Here is a 13,522-nt window from a genome sequence, read left to right as displayed (position 1 = left end):
AGGAGGTGGATCCTGAGGAAGATCAGCAGCCCTGTGTCAGGCAGCAACCTCAGAGGATGGTCTTTGGACAAGGGGACACTAACCTGCTTCTACCAGAAAGGAGGCACTACAAGTTGGGGGCTCAAAGTGCTCAGACCGAGTGACAGGTGCTCGTTTGAACACATTTTGCAGGTTCCCTGTCTGATTCCCTCTTTCTGGGTCCCTGCCCTTTTTCCAGTGAGGACTCTCCCTTGACTGAGCCAGTCTGGTTCCATCGGAGTGGGAAACTATATTTTCTACAAGACACAGATCTTCATTTTCTCCAGGCATTGAATCCCTCCCATGACCTTCTGGGACCCACACTTATATTCCTTTTGACTGAGATGTTCCTCTCACTTGGACCTTGGAATTTAGATCAAGGGCTTGAGACCACAACTCCTGTGAGGCTGCAGTGGTCAGTCAGACACCTGGGGTCCAGCCAAAGCTGACCCACCCCTGTGAAATGTAGTCTAAATCTTTGACTTCAAATCTTTCCTAACCAGGAAATAACTTGCACAGCAATATTGAAATCTAAGTTGTGGAAAGGGAGGAAGATGGGCAACGTGCTCACTGAGACTGGATTCTGTGACAGTCATTACACTCCAAAGTCCATAAGCAGCTGGATGGAAGCATTCAGATTCTCAGGTCCTTTTCCTGAGACCCAGGAATCCCAATCTTCAGCCCCTCCTCTCTCAGACCAGCGTGCCCAGGTTCTTATTCCCCTGTTCTCCAGGATCCAGGTGTCCAGGTGTCCAGCCCACTGATCCCTCAGGACCCAAGAGTGTGTTCCTAGAACCAACTACACCCCCAGAATCCAAGAGTCCTTGCGCCAGCACTGAGGACCAAGATGTCTTTCCATTCCTAGTGCTAAATGAACCCAGAAAACTACATTTCCCATGAGGCTGTGGGTCTGCTGTGTCATTTTTTAAAAATGTCCCCCGTTATTGAGTTACCTCAGAGAAATAGTTCCACAACACTAACACAAGGTTGGGGACAGGGGGAGGGGGAGGGGGAGAATAACAAGTCCTGTCCTGTCAAAGGGCAGGGATAGTCCAGAGTCCCTGGGAACAACTTAGTGGAGCAGAAATCTGAGGGCTGGCCAGGGGAGGGGGGGCAGAAAGGCTGGGACTTTCCCACAGCCTTGTGGCAATGCGGGGGGGGGCGGGGGGCAAGGGGAGACAAGGAAGCTGACCCCATTTCCTCCCTCAAACACATGTGCTCACTCTGATCCTCCTCTCAGACTCTTTATTATTTCAAGTTAGAAAAAAAAGAAAATAAATAAGATAAATAATACAATAAATAAAGAGGAGACTCAGTAATAAACAGCCTGTAGCTTCAGGAAGTGTAGCTGGGGCTTCGGCCATGTGAAGGTCCCACCATGTTCAAGGGGTCCGAGGAACCCACGTTGGGAGGCTCGGGGGCCAAGATCCCTGGAGGCTCCAGGGGTGGCGGGAGGAAGCCTGGCAGCGGCAGGAAGCGAGCAGGTCCCCGGGGGGCCAGGTCCCAGTTGGAGGAGCGGTGCGGGGGCAGGCGGAGGGGAATGCCAAGAGCCTCAGACTGGTAAACGTTGTATCCATCTTCAAGAAGCAGCTCCCGGAAGCTGCAGGCCTGGGGGTTGAAGTGGAGCTGAGGGGATGAGAACAAAGATCAGAGACGTGGGATTCCTCTACACCTGCCTCCTGCAGGAACCCCAGCTCCATCCTCTCCCACACTCAGGGGTGCAGGCCCCCAGCTCTCTCTTCTTTCAGACCACAGAGTCCTGTCCTCCAGCAGGATGTGGGAGTCCCGGGACTCCTGGGGAGCCGGGGAACCCACTCCTTCCTCAGATGCAGAGTCCAGGTCCCCAGCCCCTTCCTCAAAACCACAGAAGCAGGCTCTTCCTTTACCCCTAGGCAGTCCCACCAGGCTCACCTCCTTGCCCTCACTTCACAGAGAAGAATATTCCAGCCCAGGGATCAGTGGAGGCTCTCTAAGGCCTGGCAGGGGCATCTGGCTAGCACCCAAGGTCATGTTCACTTTACAGGCCATCGATTCCCAGAGTGACCCTGCACCCAGCATGAGTCAGGTCTGTAGGAGCCTGTGTGGTCAGCATGGGTTACGAGTCACAAGACTCGGTCTCCCAGGTCATTCCGTCATTCACAGGCTTTGTGACTTGGGGCCGGTGGTGGCCCTGCCTGAGCCTCAGTTTCCTCTTCTTGTGAACATGGATGACAACAGCTGCCCCCTCCAGGGATTGTGGCGAGGTCGGGGCATGCAGAGAGCATCGAGCCAAGCCTGGCCAAGGTCAAAGGTGCAAAACATGGTCCCCCAGCCTGTGAGGGTGGGGAGTGGAAGGGTGGAGCACAGGGACAGGGGTCCTGGAAACTCACCGATCCATACAGCCTCCCCTCTGGCCCCTGGCACAGGAACCTGGATGTTTTAACTCCCAAGATTTGAATGACCCCTGGCTTTAGGGCTTTCAGCTCCAGAAGACCTAAGAGGAGAAAGTGATCAGGGACTCAGAAGGCCTTTGCCCATCCCTCTCCTCCCTCAGACCCAGGAGGCCAGCCCCCAATTCTCTCCTCCCTCAGGACCAGGCCCTACCCCTACACTCACTTTCGGGGCTCCGGCGGGCCGTCCCCACCACTGTGCCATCAGCCCTGATCTCCAGGTGGGCCTCCGTCTCCTGGGCATCATCCGTGTAGAGGTATCGCTGGCGGACTTGGCCCCCAAATTGGAGGAGGGGGCTGGAGTCAGGAATGGGATGTGCCTGGCAGGGTCCCAGCAGGACAGCTAGCACAGGGACCCACAGTCCCAGGTGCTCGAGTTTGGTCTTGTCCCAGCCCATCAATGGTTCACGTCCTCAAGTGAGGTATGGGGTCTGGGCTTTGAAGACCTGAATGGTCTAGATTCTGTTTCAGAGCCTGGCTGTCGGGGAGAGCAGATTCACGATGGCTTCTCTGGTAGCTGAAATGCCTGGGTCCTCTTGCACGCAGATTCACAGCTGACAGGACACCCAAATCTCTTGGGAAGAATGCAGATACTCCAGAATTTATACCCAGACAGACCCGCCCAATCACCTTCCCGACGCTTGACCCTTGATATTTGACCCACATGGCAGATGCTAGAATTCCACGGTGGCCAGGTCAGCCTGAACGGATGATGCAATCAGGGGTCCTTCCAGCTGAGGCCCTGGGCTCCTGGGTCTGAGGCATCAGGGGGATAGAAATGTGATGAAGTGGGACCTGAGTGAAAGGGGCTGGGGGCTCAGACCGTTTGGTCTGAGGCAGGAGGGAGCTGGGGTTTCAGACTCGTGGGTCTGAAGAAGCAGGAGGCTGGGGGTTCAGGCTCTTGGGTCTGAGGGAGGAGGGGGCTGGCGGCCTGGACTCCTGAGTCTGAGCAGGAAGGGGGCTGGGATCCACCTCTCTGCCTGACTGATGCAGATGGTGTCCCACAACTGGCGTTTCTGCATCTCACCTGACTTTCTGGGTTTCTGGGGGTCAGACACTGAGGTTCCTCTGGCGTTTCTGCATCTCACCTGACTTTCTGGGTTTCTGGGAGTCAGACACTGAGGTTCCTTGGTCATTAAGAAAGCAGCAAGTGCTGCATGACCCAAGCGTTCTCCTCAAGGACACAGGAGTCCTGGTGTGGGAGCTTCAGACCAACCTGCCCACAAATCCCAGCCCAGGCACTCACACACCAAACATCCCAGCCTCCTCCTCCTGGACCCTGATGCAATCCTGATGTTTCTTTCACCAGAGAAGCTAACCAAGATCAGACCGGTGCCCTCAGAATAGCCTGGGGAAGTGGGGGGAGGGTGAGAATCTTTGACTCAGAGTTGACAACTGACGCAGGCTCAGGAGGGAGAAGTTAGACCCAAGATCCCAAAGGGAATGAGGGGTTGGGCAATTTCCTGGAACCTAAACGTGCAAGAGTCTGAACACCAGATCTGAAGGAGGCAGGTGACTGGAGGCCCGGACTTCTCATTCTGAGGAGGGGGCTGGGGACTGGGAATCCTGGGTCTGGAGAAATTATGATCGGATCTCTAGAGAGTCAAGTCCAATTCCTGGGTCTTTGCTTTCTTGAATGGTAATGGTCAGACCGCTCGGGCCAGGCTGGGGGTTGGCGGGAAAAAGCCTCGGTGGAGGGAAGCCGCCTCAGGTCTGCAAAAGAAGGAGGCTTTTGCTCCTAGCCGGGTCTGCCTCGGCCTCTGTGGAAGAGAGTTTCTCTTCCACTTCTGCTTTCTCTGTTCCTGTCCTCGGGAGAGGCGGGACGTTTCCTTCACCGTCAGGTGCCGGACGCTAGGCTTCGCTCAGACGGAGAGACTGGGAGCCGGGACTCTCGAATTTGAGGGTGGGTGGGGCGGAGGGGGGATCGGCGGCCCCTGGTGGGCGCGGGGACACGTTCCCGCCAGAGGCTCTCACGCCGGGACTCAGAGCCGGCGGAGGCTTTGCACCCGCCCATGGAGCAGCCAGGTTAACAGGTTCTGCATCTCCACGGGAGGACGCGACAGGGGGCGGAAGCCGCTGGGCCGTGGCCGGACTCGGCGCATCCTGGTACACAGGGCGGATGGTGAACCCAGAAACTGGAGGGGAAGAGGGAGAGGTCGAAGTCCAGCATTGCAGCTGGGCGCTAGATCACGGTGTCCACGGAAGGATGGGCTGCTAGGAGGCCAGGTAGGCTGCCCCTCGCTGGCCGATGTCAGGCAGGAGGGGGGCTGGGGCGTGGGTCTCCTGGTCCGGGGGAGGGCAGACGGCGGGGGCTGCGGCCCTAGAACTGGGAGCTGGGGCTCGGCGCCAGGGAAGGGGCGGGGCTCCGCCTCCGAGCTACCTGCCGGCCGGGGAGGGGCGGGGCTGGGATCCTCCGGACCGCGTCCCCTCTCCCACCTCCGCTTCCCGAGCCCTCGCAGCCAGTCGGGGGAGGCGGCGTGGAGGGGGAGGGCTGTCGGGCCTGGGAACCTGGAGTCCAGGGTTCCGGGGGCCGCCGGATGTGGGCTGCACTTGGGGCCGGAACGCTCCGTTCACGCCAAGCTGACTGTGGAGCTCAGGTAAGTGAGAAATGCAGATGCCTCGGACCCAGGAATCGGGCCTTCAGTCCCAGGAGGCGCTCCCCCAACCTCTAACCCCCTATGACCCCCAGGAGTCTCCTCCACCCCGACCCCCAACTCCTGCTTCTCCAGGAAACAAGATCCCCCATCCAGGCCTGGACCTCCAGCCTCTCATGTTCTACTTGGCCCGTTGCTTCCTGCCACCTCCCTGGTGGACTCTGCCCCTCACACACAGGTTCACTGAGAAAGAAGTTGGGGGAACACTGTCCAACGTCAGTGGACCTTACAGCCTGGGAGAGTGAAATTCCAAGATGTGAGGACAAGGTGGTGGGTCCTGGACCATTGCTATTTTGGAAACCACTAATTTTCACCATCTTCCATCTGCCGCGATTCCAAGCCCTTAGCTTCTCCTAATTCAGATCCAGGAGCCCTGATCCCCTTTTCCCTCAGACCCAGGTCTCCAAACCTAGAGTTTCCTTTCTCTCAGGCCTCTCCTCCTTGACATTCATTCTCAAGCTTCGAGTATCTCGTAATTCACTTTTCTTCCCTTGCAGCCATGTGGGCACCCAGGCTCCGTCACCTCTGTCTGACCTTCCTGCTAACCTGTGTTTTTACCTCAATCTTCTTCTTCCACATCCGCCAAGACCTCTTTCACAATGGCTTAGGCCTGTCTGCCCTATGTCCAGACCGTAACCCAGTGACATCCCCTGTGGCCATCATCTGCCTGTCGGGCACACCCATAAACCCCAACGCCTCTTTTTCCTGTCCCAAGCATTCTGCTTCCCTCTCAGGAACCTGGACTATCTACCCAAACGGCCGGCTTGGGAACCAGATGGGGCAGTACGCCACGCTGCTGGCCCTGGCCCAGCTCAACGGCCGCCAGGCCTTCATCCAGCCTGCCATGCACGCCACCCTGGCCCCCGTGTTCTGCATCACCCTGCCCGTGCTGGCGCCTGAGGTGAACAGCCGTACGCCTTGGCGGGAGCTGGAGCTTCACGACTGGATGTCAGAGGAGTACGCCCAACTGAAGGAGCCCTGGCTGAAGCTCAGCGGTTTCCCCTGCTCCTGGACTTTCTTCCATCATCTCCGGGAACAGATCCGCAGTGAGTTCACCCTGCACAACCACCTTCGGCGAGAGGCCCAGAGTTTACTGAGTCAGTTCCGGCTCAGCCGCACGGGGGACCGCCCAAGCACTTTCGTGGGTGTCCACGTGCGCCGTGGGGACTACGTGAAGGTGATGCCCTATCACTGGAAGGGTGTAGTGGGTGATCGCGCTTACCTCCAGCAGGCTATGGACTGGTTCCGGGCCCGGCATGAAGCCCCGATCTTTGTGGTCACCAGCAACGGCATGTAGTGGTGCCGGGAAAACATCGACACCTCCCGGGGGGATGTGACCTTCACTGGCGATGGGCAAGAAGATGTCCCCAGCAAGGACTTTGCGCTGCTCACACAATGCAACCACACCATCATGACTATTGGCACCTTCGGCTTCTGGGCCGCCTACCTGGCTGGTGGAGACACGGTCTACCTGGCCAACTTTACCCTGCCTAACTCCAGCTTTCTGAATATCTTTAAACCCAAGGCCACCTTCCTGCCTGAGTGGGTGGGCATTAATGCAGACTTGACTCCACTCCAGATGTTGGCTGAGCACTGAGCAGCAGGGAGACTTTCTGAAACAGTCTGATCAACCTAGGGCCAGTGTTATGTATCTCTGGAAGCCCAGCAGCTTCTGGAGAAGCTGGTGGTCCTGCAGCTGGTGGACACCCATTTCTAGAGTGATTCTAGTTGGCTAGACTTGGAGAAAAAGGGGGGCTGGCGTTCTGCAACTGCCAGAACATTCTAGAACCAATGGAAGATCTTTTCATGATGGCTGGCAACTCTGCAGAAGCTCATGGAAGTTCTAGAATGCACAGTGCCCACCTGTTCTTCCCAGCCCATATCCAGAGTACTTCTAGATCACTGCCCCACCAGGAACAGGGAACTCCCTGTTCCAGCATTGACCATCTTGGTCTTTTTGAGAAGAGATATTTCTCTTCCCTGGGTCATCAGGACAGAAGGAACTCATGGATGTGCTATAGCAAGCACTCACCAACTTCCCTTCTGTGTTTCTGGCGTGATTCCAGAGGAGGGATTTTTTCCGGAGAGGGTCAGCTCTAATGCCTGTAAAGAACCCTGTGGGGACCTTCCAGAGGGCTTGGGATTCTGGAATTCCAGATTAGCTCGGCAAAGAAGCTAACAAAGGTAAAACCAGCAGCCCAACACCTCACCACTGCTAGAAAGGTTGATGGATGACAAACTGTCTGTAGCTGGGGCAGTTTGTGTGACAAGTGGAACTTTACCCAACATTTCAGCCCCTGAAAAACCACAGATATGCTAAAACATGGGAGGGGTGGGGGAAGGGATGCTGCTGAATGCTGCAGCTTAAGGAGCAAAGCTCTGCAGAGATCTAGGGACACCATTTTTTTTTTTTTAAGCTCAAAACTGCCAAAGGTAGACATGCACATCTTGGCTCCAAGTTCATGTTGCTTTACCCAGTTAAGGAAGTTTCCTCCTCTGCAGCTGGGCTGCTGGGGAGTGATGGTGTAACAGGGAAGAACAAAATCTGACTCCATGTTGGATGTTTCTTTTATGTTAACTTTTGCTTTCCCTTGCTTTTGTTACTATAATCACTAAAAGGATGCTATAAGCATACATGATGGTCTGCATGGGGAACTCTGCCCCTCTGACTGAATGTTAAACCAAAGTGCCTTTGTTCAGCTCACAGGGAAACATCCTGCCCACACACCCATGAAGGACTGCAAGAAAGAAGAAATTAACACACCCCCTCCCCGATGCTGGCCAAGCCAGGAGATGTTTTGCAAGACTTATGGCCTTTTTACTTTACTTCCTCACATCCTCCCCCTCTCTGTTCTATAAAAGAAACTAGCATCCAGGCCCCATAAGATGGTACTCTAGGACACTAGTCTGCCCTCTTTTCAAACACCCGGCTTTCTGAATAAAGTCACTGTTCCTTTCCTCAACACCTCATCTCCCAATTTATTGGCCTGTCATGCAATGCAGCGAGCTTGGACTCGGTAACAATGGGGTTGATTTACTGAAAGTCAGCTGGCGTAAGGGTGCCCTGTGGGCTTGCAGAAAGCTGCAGGTATTGTGCCCCTTGCCAACCACTCTCTGCCCCTGAATTCACAGAGCCTCTAAATCTGGCTTTGGGTAAGTCAGGGATGAAAGAATCAGAAGGTATGCAGACCCAAGACTGGTCTCCAACCCAGGCAGGAGCACAGCGTCTGGCCAAAGAGGATGGGATTCTTGACTCAGATTTCAGGACTCCCTTGAGGCTTTTTGAAGGAAGCGAAGGTAGACACTTTAATCACAGAGTTGTCTGAGAATTTAAGCCCTTTTCTAGTCTTCTCAGGGAGTTTTGGAGGACCAGTCCCTACTCAGCTGCCATAGGTGGGAGAGAGGGAAGTATGAATTAAAAATCCTCATCACCAACCCATCTCTGCAGGGTTTTTTTTTTTTTTTTTCCCCTTCGGTATGCGGGCCTCTCACTGTTGTGGCCTCTCCCGTTGCGGAGCACAGGCTCCGGACGCGCAGGCTCAGCGGCTATGGGTCTCGGGCCCAGCCGCTCCACGGCATGCGGGATCTTCCCAGACTGGGGCACGAACCCGTGTCCCCTGCATCGGCAGGCGGACTCTCAACCACTGCACCACCAGGGAAGCCCTCTGCAGGTTTTTTTGAGTCTCGTGTGCATGAGGGTGTGTGTAAGTGAGTAGGAGTAAAGGTGTGGAGCTTCCGGGGACTCTCACTTCTCACGTCTTGGGATACTGTTCCTGCTCTCTTGTTAGTGCACTTGTGTGAGTTATGGTCTCAGAGACCCAATTCCTTTCCCGGACTCTCAGCACTGGCCTCCAGACCTCTCTTTCCCCTGGGACCTCAGCATCCAGCCCGAGGCTGGAGAAAGAAGGAGGAGGGGTGGATGTGGGAGTGAGCAAAGATTATAATTAAAAAAAAAAATTTTTTTTTGTCCACGCTGCTTGGCAGGCGGGATCTTAATTCCCCCACCAGGGATCAAACTCGAGTCCCCTGCAGTGGAAGCGCAGAGTCTTAACCGATGGATCGCCAGTGAAGTCCCAACATTACAATTTTTGAACTACATTTCCCATAAAGCTATGGGGTTGTCTGCAGTAATCTCCTACGGAGAGACCCCAGGGCCTTCTGGGAGTGGTAGTCCTAGGGCTAGAAAGGACCACTTCCCACGTTTTCGTGGCTAGAGGACAGTTTTCCGAGGGCCGTGGGCAGCTAGCCAAAAGCCTGGGTCCTGGGGCCCAGAGAGAGGCGGAGATTGAAGGCTAGAAGCCCTTTCCTTAGCTTGGAAACCAGAGTCCCCAGGGTAAGCCCCCTTCGGTAGACTCTGGGAAAGTTCTAGTCTGAAAAGGGGGCTGTGACATCACGGAGCTATGGGCGGGGCCTCCCTTTGTTGCGGTCCAATCAGGCTAAGAGTTGGGCTTCTGGGCGGGGCCAAGGAAACCTCAGGGAATATCTCTTGGGAATTTGGGGCCCTGCGTGGGTAGCCGGAAGGCAGAGGCTTGGGAGTTCCTATTAGTAAGGGGCGAACCGTGGCTGTGAGCCCCAGTTAAAAACTGTCTATACCACGCAACCAACCTCACCCTCACCACCCTCGTCCGCCAAAATCTTTAATTTTGGTCGTGGGAAAAAGAGTGGAAGGAGTGGCCTGTTCTTCCTCTCTGAAAGCCCTCAAAACCTGGACTCTTCAGCGAACCCTAGTGTTGGAAGGTACAACAGTCAGGAGTCAAGGTCGGGCTGCGGCTGTTAGAGTGCTTCGGGACTCCTCGGTTTTCTAATGAGAAGTGTGCGCCCTGCAAATTGGGGCTACATTAGTCTCGGGGAAGGGTTTCTCTCCGTTTAGCTTTCACCTTCTCGGTTTGGGGTAAGAGGAGCCTCCCCGGAGTTCGGCGCGAACTGCGCGCTCTGGCCGCAATGGGGCCGTGGCGGCTCCCCCTCCTGGTGGCGGCTCTGGCCGGCTGCCTGCTTCCTGCCCGGGGCTGTGTCATGTGTGATCCAAACGTCGTGGAGGCGCTAAACTCCTTGGAGACGGATTACCTGCCTGGCCACCTGGAGGCCAAGCATCACAAAAACGTGATGAAAAGGGTAAAGCAGGCAGTGGAAGCTTTCAAGGACCTGCCGATTGACGAGGATTCCTATATGGGGGTCGTCGGTGAGCGCGGAGTGCGACTCCTGGGTCCTGGGAAAGGAGGGGTCTGGGGCCAGGATTACTGGGAGGTGCTGGGGAGAAAGGGCTGGAGGTACAGTCTCCTGGTTTCGGGAATGGAGAAGGCTGGGATGCAGATTCTGGGGTTCCCCAGGGCTGGCAAATACTGTTCTCCCTACCTTTTATCCTGCAATTTTATTCCATATGTAATAAATAAGACTACAACTCCCAGAAGGCAACGGCGTGGGTTAATCCCTTTACCAGGCCAATCCTTGCCCATTGGCCCCGTGGGTGTTGTAGTTTCTAAGACTAGGTGAGCCAATGAGACAGCAATGCTTGGAATCTGGGGTTTATCTCCCCCCACAGATGAGGCCACACTGGAGAAGGCAGCTTGGAGTTTGCTGAAGGATCTGAAACGCATCACGGACAGTGATGTAAAAGGTAAATGCACAGAGGGGGCAGGAGAGGGCTTCCAGAAACTCTCAGGGAAGTGATTGCTGGTGACACCTGGTCTGGTGGTCAGGTACTGGACTCTGGAACCAGACTGCCTAGGTTCAAATTCTGGCTCTGCCGGTTTCCTAGCTGTGTGGCGTTGAGCGCTTTGTCACCTCTAAAATGGAAACCATAACACAGCCTTCATCCCAGTTGTTGCTTAGCCCAGTGGCCAGCATTATGTTAAGTGGTCATTAAATTGTATTGTCTTTCCCTGAGGAGACCCAAAAGCCACGCTCTGCAGGCAGAGGTCAACTTCCTGTGCCTCACATCTGGGAGGAGCAGGAGGGTGGGGGTGGGGACTCCTCTGCGTCATCCTGCTTCTTCCCAGGCGAGCTCTTCGTGAAGGAGCTGTTATGGACGTTGCACCTGGCAAAGGCTAACTTTGCCAGCTACGCTGCTCAGTTTCAAAAAGCGGGTGAGAGAAGATGGGAGGCCGGCATCCCAGCGTTCTCTTTTCACAGTCCAAGAGTCCCTGACCCCAGCCTTCTGCTTCTCCGAGTCCCATCCATCAGCTCTCCCAACCCCTTCCTCCCTCAGACCCAGGGGTCCAGACACCCAAGTCTTTCCTTCCTGGAACTCAAGAGCCCCAGCGCTAGCCTGTTCCTTCACCCCCTCTCTCATCCCCTTTAACGTAGAAATCTGATTTTTTTTTTAAATTCTTTATACCGAGGCAGCGTTTTGTCCCAACAAATGTGGTGAGTCCGGATTATGGGAACTGGTCCTCTATCCCTCATCCCTGCCCCGTGAATACCCAGCCTCCCTCTTTTGGGTCTGTGTGTTTTTTCATTCTCCACGTGGAGAGGTTCCTGGGTCTCCCGTATTCCTTTTGCACCTCGGACTTCTTGGGAAGCGGGCATATACTTTTTGCACTCTTTACTGAGCTTGGTTAGACCGGCTTCCTACAGGGCTGTGTTCTAGCCCAGCCCCGCAGGCTGACCTCCTCAGGATTCGGCTCTTGAGCCCGCCCCAGCCCTTGGCCCTGCCCTCTCCTCTTAGCCCCGCCTCTTAGTGGGAGAACACCGCCTCGAACCTGCCCCTTCAGGTTTGATGTTGCAGCCTCTGATCTGGTGCAGTACCTGCCAGAAGCAGGTTCACTCTTGTCGAAAGTCCTCGAATTGCGGAGGTGAGAAAGCTGGGCCCAGCCGGAGGGGTTGGCGCAAGAGGGGCGGAGCCAGAGGAGAGATCAAGAGTCTAAAGAGGTCGGAGACTGGAGACAGCCAACAAGAAAAGGCGGGGCGAGACCAAGTGGAAGGGGGTTGGGAGAGGGCCCAGAACCGTGAAAGAGCATCCCACAGTAACCGCCTATTCCCAGAGCGCAAAGTCAAGGTCCATCAGATGGAAGATATGATCCTGGACTGTGAGCTCAACTGGCATAAACTCTCTCAAGGCCTGACCGATTACAGCTTTTACAGGGTGGGGCCCTCCAACTCCCGTTACCCTTGAACTCCATCAGGCTTGCATGAGCCCCCTGGCCCCTGTATCCACAGGCCTGCACCCATAATGCCCATGACCCATGACCTACCAAGTTTGGCTTCTTCTGATCCCCTGGGAACCCATGCCCTGACCAGTACACCCTGAAGCCCCATGATCTTCTCACCCCTGTACTCCCCAACCCCTGAATTCCCCAGGCCTGTGTGACCCCTTGAGCTTGGGTTTAGGTTTGGGGGAACAATTCTGAGACCTTGATGTCCAAGGGGAAGGAGCCCACGCTGACCAAGACCATGGTGCGTCCAAAGGATGCAGGCACCTATCGCTGCGAGCTGGGCTCCGTGCAATCCAGTCCAGCCACGATCATCTATTTTCATGTCACAGGTCAGTGCTGGGGAGTTGAGAGAAGTGGGATTCAGGGTCCTGGTGTGTGTGTGGGGGCGGCTTCAGGGGAGTGGCCTGCTTCAGGGGCGTGGCTTATGGGGCATAACTTCCCATCGGGGTGTGGTTTCAGGCCACGAGGGTATGGCTTCCTGTCCTGAGTGTGGCCTCTGGCCACTGGGCCAGGGCTCCCTTGTGGGTGTGTTTGGGCTTCACGCAGTTGGAGGCGTAATTATGTCCCGGAGGGCCTGGGTCCTGGGGCAAGTTACTGTGGGGAGAGCTTGCCTTGGCCTTGGCAGGACCTTCGCGCCCTCCCAGGACTGCTCCTTAACCCTGTTCTATCAGTATTGCCCAAAAGAATCGTGGAGGAGATACCGTCACCAAACACTGAAACCGAGGATGAGGTGGCCCCAGGTGAGGTGACTTTGGATCGCCCCCGGACGGCCACAACCCTCCAGTCACAGTCTCCGAAGCCAGAGAAAGTACTGAGGAGCCGCCTGGTCGGGCTGCTGATCTGGGGCTTTGTCGTGCTGATAGCCAGTGTTGCCACCGTGTGAGCCGCCCACTGAAGAAGGCAGGGCTTGGAGCGAGGGGCGGGGGCTTCCAACTACCTAATACAGAAGGGGGTCTCCAGCCAAGGAGCGCTGAGAGCCGGACTTCCTCCGGGAGCGGGGCTTACCTAGGAGGGCGAAGCTTGGATAACTGCTAGAATAAGATCAAACATAGGGAGGCCGAGACGGGTGTTCCTCCCTTATTAGGACCTAACCTTGTTTCTGCTATTTGTACCCCAACCAGGATACTTTTATCTCGGTCTGGGAAAGTGATCGATTTCATGAAGTCCTCCTGGTTCAGCACTGGCCGTGGAGCTGCTCAGGACTCTGAGGTTTCAGAAGAAAAGGCCAAAGAATCAAGGAGAAAATAAATATTTATCTGGTTGTCTAAGT

General features: G+C 55.5%; 3 protein-coding genes across 15 annotated transcripts; 2 read left to right on the top strand and 1 right to left on the bottom strand.

Annotated features, from left to right (window-relative positions):
* Positions 1-1,246: 1,246 nt before the first annotated feature.
* Positions 1,247-3,966, bottom strand: FGF21 (fibroblast growth factor 21). Its single transcript, XM_004271076.3, has 3 exons — positions 2,614-3,966; positions 2,388-2,491; positions 1,247-1,644 (listed from the first exon to the last, which is right to left on the bottom strand). The coding sequence occupies exons 1-3, from the start codon at positions 2,843-2,845 to the stop codon at positions 1,354-1,356; spliced, it is 627 nt and encodes a 208-aa protein (XP_004271124.1). The 5' UTR covers positions 2,846-3,966; the 3' UTR covers positions 1,247-1,353.
* On the top strand, positions 3,952-8,064 carry FUT1 (fucosyltransferase 1 (H blood group)). 2 transcript variants are annotated; one of them, XM_049703617.1, is made up of 5 exons: positions 3,952-4,086; positions 4,562-4,673; positions 5,177-5,357; positions 5,599-6,147; positions 6,333-8,064. In XM_049703617.1, exons 1-5 carry the CDS (start codon positions 4,031-4,033, stop codon positions 6,359-6,361), a joined length of 927 nt encoding a protein of 308 aa, XP_049559574.1. In that variant the 5' UTR covers positions 3,952-4,030; the 3' UTR covers positions 6,362-8,064. The 2 variants fall into 2 exon arrangements, with proteins under 2 accessions (XP_049559574.1, XP_049559573.1); XM_049703616.1 differs by having other exon boundaries at positions 5,599-8,064.
* Positions 8,065-9,007: 943 nt separating this feature from the next.
* On the top strand, positions 9,008-13,521 carry IZUMO1 (izumo sperm-oocyte fusion 1). Of its 12 annotated transcripts, none has more exons than XM_033430559.2 (9): positions 9,475-10,280; positions 10,641-10,715; positions 11,098-11,184; positions 11,444-11,464; positions 11,812-11,892; positions 12,082-12,182; positions 12,428-12,581; positions 12,924-13,152; positions 13,374-13,521. In XM_033430559.2, the coding sequence occupies exons 1-8, from the start codon at positions 10,043-10,045 to the stop codon at positions 13,133-13,135; spliced, it is 969 nt and encodes a 322-aa protein (XP_033286450.1). In that variant the 5' UTR covers positions 9,475-10,042; the 3' UTR covers positions 13,136-13,152; positions 13,374-13,521. The 12 variants fall into 12 exon arrangements, with proteins under 12 accessions (XP_033286449.1, XP_033286445.1, XP_033286444.1 ...); XM_033430557.2 differs by having other exon boundaries at positions 9,485-10,280; positions 12,464-12,581; positions 12,924-13,131; XM_004271077.3 differs by having other exon boundaries at positions 9,489-10,280; positions 12,924-13,131.
* The last annotated feature ends 1 nt before the right edge of the window (position 13,522 follows it).

The sequence above is a fragment of the Orcinus orca genome, chromosome 20, assembly GCF_937001465.1.
Source record: "Orcinus orca chromosome 20, mOrcOrc1.1, whole genome shotgun sequence".
In the NCBI taxonomy this organism is placed as follows: domain Eukaryota; kingdom Metazoa; phylum Chordata; class Mammalia; order Artiodactyla; family Delphinidae; genus Orcinus; species Orcinus orca.
Note: the sequence above shows the minus strand (reverse complement) of the source record. Positions and strands in the feature narration are given on the sequence as shown.

Excerpts from the sequence above, each read along its gene's own strand:
- FGF21 (XM_004271076.3), bottom strand. The coding sequence starts at position 2,845 with ATGGGCTGGGACAAGACCAAACTCGAGCACCTGGGACTGTGGGTCCCT. Across the intron at positions 2,492-2,613 it reads GGCCCGCCGGAGCCCCGAAA|GTCTTCTGGAGCTGAAAGCC; the intron begins GTGAGTGTAGGG and ends TTCTCCTCTTAG. Across the intron at positions 1,645-2,387 it reads AGGGGAGGCTGTATGGATCG|CTCCACTTCAACCCCCAGGC; the intron begins GTGAGTTTCCAG and ends TCATCCCCTCAG.
- IZUMO1 (XM_033430551.1), top strand. The coding sequence starts at position 10,043 with ATGGGGCCGTGGCGGCTCCCCCTCCTGGTGGCGGCTCTGGCCGGCTGC. Across the intron at positions 11,185-11,443 it reads TGCTCAGTTTCAAAAAGCGG|CGTTTTGTCCCAACAAATGT; the intron begins GTGAGAGAAGAT and ends ATACCGAGGCAG. Across the intron at positions 11,465-11,811 it reads GTTTTGTCCCAACAAATGTG|GTTTGATGTTGCAGCCTCTG; the intron begins GTGAGTCCGGAT and ends CTGCCCCTTCAG.
- FUT1 (XM_049703616.1), top strand. The coding sequence starts at position 4,031 with ATGATCGGATCTCTAGAGAGTCAAGTCCAATTCCTGGGTCTTTGCTTT. Across the intron at positions 4,087-4,561 it reads GGTCTTTGCTTTCTTGAATG|GGCGGATGGTGAACCCAGAA; the intron begins GTAATGGTCAGA and ends CCTGGTACACAG. Across the intron at positions 5,358-5,598 it reads GGAGAGTGAAATTCCAAGAT|CCATGTGGGCACCCAGGCTC; the intron begins GTGAGGACAAGG and ends CTTCCCTTGCAG.